Source organism: Lygodium microphyllum, chromosome 8 (assembly GCF_053477565.2).
Source record: "Lygodium microphyllum isolate KBCC chromosome 8, Lygodium_microphyllum_v1.1.10, whole genome shotgun sequence".
Lineage (NCBI taxonomy): Eukaryota > Viridiplantae > Streptophyta > Polypodiopsida > Schizaeales > Lygodiaceae > Lygodium > Lygodium microphyllum.
Genome location: NC_141142.1, coordinates 146,347,723 through 146,359,296, shown reverse-complemented (window position 1 = coordinate 146,359,296; position 11,574 = coordinate 146,347,723). Strand labels below are relative to the sequence as shown.

General features: G+C 42.7%; 1 protein-coding gene across 1 annotated transcript; it reads right to left on the bottom strand.

Moving 5' to 3' along the window:
- Positions 1-2,044: 2,044 nt before the first annotated feature.
- LOC148032978 (uncharacterized) lies at positions 2,045-8,166 on the bottom strand. Its single transcript, XM_087683677.1, has 2 exons — positions 4,183-8,166; positions 2,045-2,295 (listed from the first exon to the last, which is right to left on the bottom strand). Exons 1-2 carry the CDS (start codon positions 7,531-7,533, stop codon positions 2,254-2,256), a joined length of 3,393 nt encoding a protein of 1,130 aa, XP_087539803.1. The 5' UTR covers positions 7,534-8,166; the 3' UTR covers positions 2,045-2,253.
- Positions 8,167-11,574: the final 3,408 nt, after the last annotated feature.

The window sequence follows — 11,574 nt, the reverse complement described above, 5'->3', positions numbered from 1 at the left end:
TGTGGTGCTTGGAAACACTCGAGTGCCTTATACTTGGCTTCGTGGCTTGCTAATGGAAGGTATCTTATACTTGGCCTTCGTGGCTTCATTTTGATTAGGTCTCTTATAGAAATTCTTTTTGTGGTGCTTGGTTTTTGTCTCGATTATGACCGGTTTCAATATAACGTTGTTGTTTCTAAGTATCGTGCAAATGTGATTCCTTACATTGATGTCGAGAGGAAAGTTTGTAAGTATGGTGCATGGAAGATATTGTTTCTGTGTCTAGCATTCTATGTTACAAATTTTATAAACTACTTTTAGTTGTAGTGAGAGAGAGAGAGAGAGAGAGAGAGAGAGAAATAAAACATCTTGGAAATGGAGAGGGGAAGTAGGAGGGAGAAAGAGGAGAAATGGATTATTGAGCGAAGTTCGCATGACAACTTCGCATGCCGTTCCGCGACAGCTTCGTGTGCGAAACTGCCACGATTAGACCTTATTTATATAAATATTTATTCATTATACATATCATAAATTAATTAATAAACAAAGAATACTTAATCTATGTAGATATATATAGTTATATTTTTAAATAATTAATTAAAAAACTATTAGATCTAATTTATTTAAATATCTATATATTAATCTTAACTAATAATTTTGTCAATATCATCTTAAAGTGTGAGAAAATCTCAAACATAATAAGATGGTATTAATATTAATTTTTCACACAATAATAGGGTAATACTAAAATTCCATGTTTGAATTTACCATGTAAGCTAAATGCCACAATATAAGTGCTTACAATTTGACAAGTCATCCCCAATTACAAAGAGGAAAAATTTCTAATCATTATAAGCTTTTGCATTTCAATCGAAGTCTTTTCAAGTGGAAAACTATTTGGCCCTGAAATAGTGGCATGTCCTTGAATTATACATCTGAATATTGATAGTAAGGTAACATGAAATCCAACCATTATTCACGTGCAAAATGCTTTTTGAATAATGTTAGGTACAACCTAGACCATAACAAAGGTTATTTGGAAAGGACATCCACTGATAAGAGTTCTCTTCATGGCATCCATTAACATCATTAATCTCACCCACAATAGGGTAAAGGGCCCAGTAAAAAGGTGGGTCCAATACCAAAACATGTCTACCCTCGATAACAAGAGCAAAAAGGAGACATATTTGCGGGATCATGCTTAGGTGTCATTTATGTGATTTGCTAAAAATATCCTCCTAATTGCAATGTCATTTTACTATGAGAAATGTGTAACTCTCCATTTAAAAAATCTAATAAGTATAATAAAATATTGATATTGTGCTCGTTCCATGTGTCTTAGTATCTTGAATCTAATCATATGCTCTCAAAATAAGAAATCCACCTTAGAATTACTACGTTTTTCTTAAGTGCCATAAGAGTAGCCTCTTTACTCTAGCCTTCACCTCACTCACATTCTCACACCACATGAGTGAAAGTAGTTCGAAACCATCTACTCACCATCCCCAAAGGGGTGCTTCACAAAGCTCCTTAGTTCATTTCCAATACCAGTTTCTTGAGTTTAATTGTCTGATTGTCACCATGCAATTTCTTTATCGAAGGTCTCTTGTTTGCAACTTGACAAGTTTCTCAAGCATATCATCTATGGCACCCTCATCATCATAATCAAAACAACTCTAGAGCTTCTCAATAAGATGGAAAATAATGGATATGAAAAGCAATAGACATCAAACACTTTTTGAAGCTAATACAAAGCCTTCAACCTTGATAATTTGGAGCAAGTTCATTATTAGATTTTTGTCATGTTATAACTAAAGTGGTTGGAAGTTTAAAAAACTTTGGGGTAAAAGGGCCAATAAAGTAATGCCCTCCAAAAGAAAAACACACCCCACCCCAATTGAGTGACAATTTTACAAGAAAGGTGTGGCTTTTTTAGCCACTTAACAATATAATATAAATTTATTAAACTTACAAATGAGCTTAACTTAAGTCAAAAAATTTAGCCATTTAAAATTTTTTATATTTTAGATTTTGTAAAACCCTAAAGTAATGCATCCTGAGTGTCACTCTATTGGCCCCTCGTTGTCCATCTTTTATGAACCTTTCATTTGTAACTAAAGCTACTTGATAAAAATATCAAAATGTCCTAATATCTTTTCTTTGAGCTCTATATAATATAAATAGTTTGACCATTAAAAAACATTTATGCAACTCACTTGGAAAAAAAAATTATAATGGAGGATTGTTAGATGACAATCTATTGGCCCTTTTACCCTATCCACTCTGCGATCCCTCCTTAGCTATGCAAGAAGACATCTGCAATTGCCACCACGAGATCGATCAATTCCATCATTTAAGAGAACAAGGTGTTGCCCTTCATCATACACACACACACACACACTCTCTCTCTCTCTCTCTCTCTCTCTCTCTCTCTCATGCACAACACCACTCTTGTTTTCTTTATTAGCAATTTTTTATTTAAGTCTAAAAGCAAAGAGATGACACTGCCATAGGAATGGGAAGACTAAAGAGGTCTACATCCCCATGGGAAGTACAATCTCGAAGAGATGGCTCGAGGATCTATGAAAAAGATACATCCACAATCCAAAGAGATCGACTCGAGGATCTATGGAAAGGACTGAAAGTCTGAAACGGAGAGTTGGCAAAGTAAGCAGGGTTTGTTTGTTCAGATGCTCCATGAAGCCCAGAATTTAGACTGGGCAAAGGAAGCGTGATCTCTATATTGACTCTTGAGCAAACAGATCTTCCAAATACTTTGTTTTGAGGAGTCTGCCATAATCCATTCCGTATGTGCTGCCAGATATCTACAGAAAGCTTTGTACGCTCTTTTTGCTGAAATTTGATTACCAAGTACAATAATTGGAAGTAATACTGCAGTCAACCATTGTGTCTGATGGATCAGTTGGAGGCATGGGCTGTAATGGTTGTAGCAGGCAGCCATAGCCTTCTACAAAGGTGAGGCTGTACATCCAATCCAACCCTGCTACCTTTCTTTAGCAAATTGTAAGTTTCACAAGATTCAACCTCAGCTAAAGGAGAGGATAATTACGACGGTTGAAATACCTTGCTCCACTGCATCCTTTCCACCAGCTTCATGAACTTGCCTTAAGAATTATGTCTTCCCTTTTAAGATAACTATGCCAGAAGCTCCTCATAGTCTTGTATCAGCCAAATAGTATCCCTCTGAACTTGCCGGAGTACTAGTACTGCGAATCTACTGTTCATTTACCCTACTCCATGGTACATATGCCATCCGTGAGCATTGATAAAGTCGCATCACTGTCTTGTGCTCACAAACAGAACTATCTATCAGGTCAATTTACTTGGCAATGTATATATAGAGTGAATTCAGACACCCACATGCATCTTTGGCAAGCAAACTTACCAGCAGCCATTAGAGATGATTAACCTCCGTGCCTATGACTAGGCCAAGAAAACTCTAAAGAGGCTTCATGCAGGCATCAATTTCTGCATCATACACAAAGTTCTCCTCCCCCACCACAAAGAAACAGAGCCTCTAAGAACCCATTTGTCCCCAATGTGGTAGTCCAGTGGTTGGTGTGGACACAACCAAGAGGTTGCCAACACCATTAGTAGAACACCTACATAGGCCCAGTATTGTTAGGGGTGTATGGCTCTTGGCCTTCTGGGGCAGACTCTCATTGCAGTGAAGCCACTTTCAACTCAGCTGCATTTCCTGCGGATCATGGGTCCTTTCCTTTGGTCCAAGGTGGCTCCTGCCTAGGAGCAACAATGCGATTATTTATGTACGTAAGTCGTGAGCCCAGACAAGTCGAAGGAAACAGTAAAACCAATCTGTGAGTTTCTTGGTGAGGGCCGTTACTTCAGGTGGTGCACAGCTCAATGCACATCATGTGTTTCACATCCATATGTGAACTGAATCTACATTGTTGCTTGCACCATTTAGCATCAAAGTTCTGTTTTTTTTTTAAATCTGAATTGCCCAAATTCCAAATCGGCTGTATGAAGTGTCATCCACATGTATACTTATTAAAAGGGGCTTAGACTGATCAGTGAGTAAGTAAAAACTTCTCTATGCTCTGTACAGCTGCCTACAAGTACATTTTTGTGATATATTCAAACTCTTCCATGCCTATTTGTAGGTGAAAAATTACATGATGCTGGTTGAAAAAATTAGATGATGCTGGTCCTAGATCTCACCAGCCTGGCAAGAATTTCCTGTGCAGTGAGAGTATCAGGATGTTCACGTCCTAGTACTGCCGTCCGAATGTTAATGCAAGATCTGCAAAGCTCTTCTCCAGCATCAAACTGACCACTCTTGAGCAGCAGTCCAGCTCGTGCTTCAAGCAGGAGGGCCTTGAGAATGGTCACATCCTGCCAAATATGCTCACCAATCTGTTGCCCATCAGCTCCATTATGTCCCCAACAAGAGAATTTGCCAGAACCCTCAGCCTGAGAGACAAAGGACCTCTCAATACCCTCCAGCATGTTCGTGCAGAGCCGTAGAAGCTCTAGAGCAGTGTGACATCTTGAAAAGGATGTAAATGCATGAACTGCAAGTGGGAGCACACCTCTTTTGATGAAAGAAACCAATTCAACCACCTTGAGCTCTACTACGGCCAGATCATTTCCAACCCCAAGTACAAGAAAACAGGCTGACCAAAATTGTTCTGGATGAAGCAAAATGGATCCCTTCTTTCCAACTCCTTGGACCATAGCCTTGGCTGCCTGGATTCCACCCCTCTTCCTAGCATACAACCTCACAATCTCATGAAAGTAGATGCAGCCTTGCTGACTGCACTTTCTGGCCAAACCATACTTCACCAGCAATGAACTAGCTTCTGCCTCCCATTTTTTGCTTTGAGTTGGTGCACATGCAAATAGCAAGGCAGCATTGACATTTCTGAGAAGCTTTGAGCTTCTTAATAGCCTGGGGTATTCAAACATGGATGCTGCAATTGCAAGAAGAGAAAGAGGGACTGGGCAAGGAGCGAACCATCCACCAACCCAAGCCATCCTTGTAGCTAGATCTTTGGAGCCATCAGTTCCATCTAGAAAGGAAAAGCAAACCCCGAAGAGCTTCACAAGAAAGGGGTTATTCCTCAAAATTTCTTCCTCTCTATCGTTTCCAGTCCATTCTTTTAGCTGTAAAGGGTTCTCCAACTTCTCAAGCAACTCCGATGGCTTTATTGGCAGCTCAGCGAGTAGTGACCCAACAATGCTGAGGCCAAGGGTTAGGCGGCCCAACTTTTCTTCAATTCTTTTTAGGACATCCAACTCCTTGGGGATAAACTCTCTTTTCCCCTTCATAAGTGACAGTGCTTGCGAACCTGAGAGATGAGAAAGCTCAATTGCCTCCAAATTCATGATACTGGAAAGGCGGGTTGTTATGATCACATGTGTAGCCTCACCTGCTCTCGGAAGTAATTCAGCTATTTTCCTGCCATCCCACCAATCTTGTTCACTCTCCAGATTGTCAATTACAAGCAGATATGGCACATCCCTTTGAAGCTCTCTCTGTATCCTCTGCAGAGCCTCCATCTCCTGCTCATCAAAGGTACGGTACCTGCCCTGCTCTAACCCACCAACCTGGCTCTCAGTACCCACTTCCAGTCCTAAGAATAGAGAGAGCTTAAGGTAATTTTGTCGTAGGTAGCGTGATTCACCACCCACCCAAAGAACCATACGATAGCATTGACAAAATCTGTAAGCAAACTCAAGTGCCATCTCAGTTTTGCCGACACCAGAGACACCACCAATGCAAGCTATGCTTCCTTTCAAAGGTTGGTTTATGTCTGCGCATTGCGTGCCTCTACGACCTCGGCTTCGTCTGTGCCGATTTTCTGCCTGATAAAATTGACTGCTTGGTATCACATCATTGATCCTTGAGACAGGTCCCACTCCCTCAGCATGAATCATAGGCTCTGAATCTGTGTCTGAAGGCGAAGCTCCATCATCCAATTGCAAATGAAAATCATCTGCTGTTAATCCGAACCTTGTATACCATCTGTTGGAACCAGTCTGTCTCCTTGCAGTACCATCATCTCCTGTGTGCCTTGACCACGAAGCTGCATGACTGCTTCCCACTAACCCTTGTTTTGCTGAGTCATGAAAGCTTCTTGAGATCCTGTTTCCATTTCTCACATGATGCCTACGTCGTTCTCTTGTCCCTCTGTTTTCCGCATCCTTTCTGTCTGAAGCTTGTTTACAACGAGTAAAAAGTGTATCTTCCAAGACCTTCATCTCCATTTCTCTCCCTCTAAAACTGGGATTCCTGGGGAATGGAAATTCTTCACCATCCACCCTCACCTTCCTTAACCTCTCTCTCTCAGCAACACTCCTTCGACCAAGCCTTGTTCCAAGCATGCTTACTGCTTTCAAAATGCAGTTTCTCCAATTTCCAGTATATGCCTCTAGCCTCCATTCATCAACCTTCAACAGCCCACCCAGAATTTCCATCCAGTGTTTTTCATCCCCATTATACTGTTTCCATAGTTCCCCGCCATCTTTCTCCCACACCCAGCCTCTCCTTTCGATAATATCCCTGGCTAAACAATCTGAAGGTGCAATATCAAAGAAGAGAGGAACAAGATTTTTCCTCTGTAAGAAGGTGTTAAGCTCCTCCATACTGTGAGCACAACTGAAGGTCAGCCTGGTTATGATAACAACTCCGAATGTGCAAGAATTGATCATGTTTGTGGCATTGTCACGACTGTGTGAATCTGGAAATCGAACTCTATCAGCCATGAAGCAAGCGATTCCCTGAAGTTCTAGCTCTGCACGAAGCCATTTGGAAAACCTGGTAAGAGCTGGGCCATCGCCGTGAGCACTGACGTATACATCACAGCTTCTGGGCCGAGCCAAAGAGGACAGCAATGCAGAGGAACAACCGACTGGGAATGTATGTGCAGGTCGAGGCAAGGATCCAACATGGGGAGCTGCAGTACGACTAGATGCCAGAGAGTGCGAGGATGGAAGCGTTGAACCATCAGCTTTCTGTTTGGATGCACAAACTGAAGGCTCAATGAAGCTACCACCATTCTTTTGATCACGATGACCTAGGGCTTTATTACACTGAGAAATAGCAGGGGCTGAACCAAGACTAGGAGAGAAGAATGGAGAGTCAGAGGCAGAGGCAAATGCAGAGGAGGTAGGAGATGTAGGAAGGTTACAATGCCGCGAGAGAGATGGCTCCGGGGATGATGAGGGTTCAATAGATGGTGAGGTCTCAGGTGATGGTCGTGGCGATGACAGCTGCGAGGACGGAACAGGGGAAGGGGATACTGTTAAAGCAGAAGAAGAGGAAGTGACATGAAAGCCATAGTTTGCCAATTGTTCCACTGAATAGGGGACATTGTCAGCAAATCTGACTGATCTGGAAGAGGATGGATTATGCAAGATCGGAGACGCGGGGGTGGAAGAAGATGGTGATGTCGGGACCGCTCTACCGGAACCGAATGCTGTGGGTGGGAATGAAGAAACAGGTGATGAGGAACATGAGGCAGAGGAGTTAACAGGTGAAGATGCTCCAATTGAAGGATCAGTGTCCATCAAAATCAATGTCTATGATGCTTCAAAGCGATGAACTCCACTCTCAGTTCTTGCACAGGCAGCCTTCCTATGGATCATTCAACTTTGGCTAGACGACACCGTGCAAATCCTCCTGTGAAGCTGCCAACCAATGAATTGTATCCTCCGTTCTGGCATAGGCAAGGCTCCCTGTGGATCATTTAACTTTGAATAGATGAGGCGAAACCGCATAACATATATCCGCCTGTGAAGCTCTTCCAACTGTGGATTGTATCCTCAGTTTCTGCACAGGCAAGCCTCCCTGTGGATCATTTAGCTTTGTTCAAAGAAGTGCACATATATGCGTCATTTCTCTTTGTTCACAGAATTGTGCGCACAGGTGTCCTTATGTTGATAGCAGAATCTCACAGTCTTCGTTAATATCCTTGATGTATGTGTATATGTCCTTGTTCATCGCCAAATGACTGCCGACTGAGCCGGTCTTTGATGGCCAGGGAGCTTGATCTAGAGCATATCAGACATGAATGATGCGACTGTGATGTGGGCAAGAGGAAATCAAAATCAACTGGCGAGTCGGGACGATGACATAGCCAGGTAGCCTGCCTCGCTTCACATCAGTGATGCAGTGGACTGACTCCTGAGGGTTGCTTTTTGGGAGAGCTGCCAACATGTAGGTATGTACGAATTGCCCAAGAACTTTAGAAGCCTCGCTTCACGTTTTGTGGGTCACTGGGTCTTGTTTCGGAGACGAATATTCGGCTGTTCATGGAGAGTGGAGACACTGGAGAGTCGAGAGCTTTCTTCGAATTTCGGGTTGTGGGCTTTTTCTAATGGGCCCCTAACAAACGGTACGATATGGATAATGACACACACACACTCCCTCTCCCTCCATCTCTCTTTCTGTCTCGAGCCTCTACTGTAATTTGTGTACTGGTAACTGTAGTGTCTGAAGGGAAGTGGTGTGGGTGCCTTTCGAGACACAGGTAGCGTGTATTTTATGGCTAGTTGAAACTTGAAAGTTGAAACGTTATCCTGCGCGTGGTCTGGCGAGGGGTTTGTACCTACAGGCTACAAGGCACAACTGCACAACTCATTGAATGTTCCAGCATGCTTCCCGGGCTTAAACCCTCTAGACGTCGCTTTACTATTTACTTAGGGCCCCTCCACACGTAGACCCTCATCACTATCTCACGGAGTGGTTGCCTCCTCAAAGAGATGGGATCTACAGCCGACAGTAGCGCACATACCTTGAGACATCACTGTCTCACGCAGTGGCTACCTTCTCAAAGAGATGGGATCTACATAGTACAGCCGAGAGTAGCGCACATACCTTGAGACATCACGTAATTCTAGTCTCCAGAAGGCGTTCTTAATACAAAGTTACATATACACATATATCCTCAAAGAGGCTTTGAGCCCGAGGAGTAGCCACGTGAAGACCAGAGATACTTTAGGACTGACTAAACAACATGCTTGAGTGGAGATTGTAGGAGCAAAAACCCACTATATTCACCGAGATATCAATATGCAGCACGTCGACTTACACCCTGAAGCATTCTGGGCATGGAACAACAATCAGCTCTGTAGGGGCATGGCGGGGTCACTAAATAAGTCTTTTGGGAACGTCGTTGGCAACCCATTATTCAATGGTTTATCAGCTCAACAAAATCACCATGGCGTCTGGGGAAGGAATCAAAGTGGAGGTGGAGGAGGTGGAGGAGGCGAATGGGCCCTGGGAAATGGACCAATCAACATGGGAGGCCCTTCAGACCCACTGGGAAGAAGCGGTGGAGGCAGCCCCTACCTCCAAAGGGAGAGCCTCAAAGAAGCTGAGAGGTCTGACAACCAAGCAGCTTCTGGAGGTCAGCAGAGCTTTCCTCAAAGAAGCGAACATTGGGCTGAGGGTGGAACACAAAAAGGGCAATCTGACACCAACGGCATCCCCAAAGCGGGCCAAACTCCCAGTAACTCAGAAACAGACTCCACCACCACAGCAGGTAACAAAGTACCTCTTTTGGTTCCAGCAGGTGAGTTCAAAAAATGCAATTTGTAGTATCAATCTAGGGCTCTAATAGGATTATATCATGGTGCCTGACCCCCAATGGAATTTCTAAGGACATGGGTATGAACCAACTAGGAACCAATTGGGGCTAAACCAATAGTCATGCATTATCTCCCAAATAGTTATTTCTTCTTCTTGTTTGAGAATGAACAAGCTGCCCTGACCATCTTGAGCTATGGGCAATGGATGTTCAAAAGCTCACCGTTATCTCTGTTCAAATGGGCCCCGGAATTCGACCCTACAGGCCCAAAGCCTACTTGTATATTTGTGTGGGTAGAGTTTTTTCCACTAAATTTGTACACATTCCTTAAGATGTTATCATCCCCAATAGGCAGACTTCTGGGACAAAGACCGTACACGGACATTAATCCTAGATGGCACCCCCAGCTCTGTTGATAGAAGTAGATCTCAGTAAAAAATTTGTAGAATCTTTGCTAATCCCTGACTCGGAGGGAAATTTTATAAAGGACCAGCCAGTCCTCTATAAAAATCTTCCCAATGCATGTTTTAAATGTCTCAAAACAGGGCACTTCAGTAGAAATTGCCCAGAATGGAAAAATAAGGAAAAGTTAGAGCCCCAAAAGGAACAAACCCCTCCTCCAACTGAGAAAGCCCAGGATGATGGCTTTCAGACAATAAATATGAAGGGGAAAAACAAGAATCAGTTAGCCCATAAAAACAGTAACCCAACTAAGAGTAAAAACAATAATGCAATAGATTTTCAGCACTTCTAATGAATATAGAGGAGGAGCCCACTAGTACATTTGAGAAAGGAGAATCTAGTAAAGATAAGGAGGCAAAACCCACGAAATCTGATAATGATGATGTGATTATTGAAGAGACTCAAATGGAGGCCAATGATGAAGGGAAAAATAGGGAGAACCCTATCATAGACCTCAACACTCAGGATGACACTGAACTGACTTAGGCTGAAGAGGAGGAGCTACCAGATGGGGGAGACATCCCCCTAAGTCCCCCTTTAGGGAAAAGCCCAAGAAAAGATGGAACTGGGGCACAAAACTCTAAAAGAAGATACTCTAGAGTAGGGCAGAGTGCTAGTAACCCATTTGGTCAGGGTAAAGAAGCTAGTAAGAAGGGAAAATCTAAAAAGAACTAGATTTAAGATGATGATGGACAAACTGAAAATTATTTCTTATAACACAAAAGGGCTAACAGACCCTAAAAGGGCATTAATCATCAGGGAATGGCTAAAAACTGATGCCATTGCCCCTGATATAATATGCCTACAAGAGATTAAAGTCACTGAAACCCCCCTACTTAAGAACTTAGATAGAGTATCAAGAGAACACATATGGTTCTCAACCAAACACACAAATAGGAGAGGGGGAGCCTGCATAGGAATCTCATCAAAGCTGAATGACAAATTGCTCAAAGTCACTCATGATGATAATGCTAACTGGGTTGCAGTGCACTTCAAGGATAAAGATGAGTTTGCAATTGTGTCTATTTATGCACCTAATTCCTCTATGGAGAGAGCTAGAATTTGGGATACCTTACAGGTAATCAGCTATCCCATCATTTTGGCTAGAGATTTCAACATGGTGGAAACCTCCAAAGATAGGTATTTGGAAAAAGGACATAGTATTTCAGGTAAGGAAAAAGATAAATGGTTAATTACTAAAGCATTTCATGGTCTTACTGATGTTAGTGAGGATTTGGGGTTCACTTGGGGAAATAATCAAAGTGACTGTCACTTAAGAAAGGCAAGGCTTGACAGGTTTTATGTTTCAGCAGGGTTGCTAGCCTCATATGTCAATTGTAGGTCCAAAGTCCTAGATAAGATTGTGTTGTCAGACCATAAACCCATTCAGCTTGTCCTTTCAAATTCTGGGCATACCATTAAGGCTGGGTGGTTTCATACAGACCCTAGGCTTTTCAAGAACCAGAATGTAAGAGACACTCTTTGCATGATATGGTCTCTATCCTTTCAACAAGAATGGTCACCTGCCCAAGCTTGGACTAGAGCCATTAGAGACACC

Coding starts and splice junctions, on each gene's coding strand:
- LOC148032978 (XM_087683677.1), bottom strand. CDS start 7,533: ATGGACACTGATCCTTCAATTGGAGCATCTTCACCTGTTAACTCCTCT. Junction 2,296..4,182: donor AGGAAATTCTTGCCAGGCTG/GTGAGATCTAGG, acceptor TGGCAATTGCAG/ATGTCTTCTTGCATAGCTAA.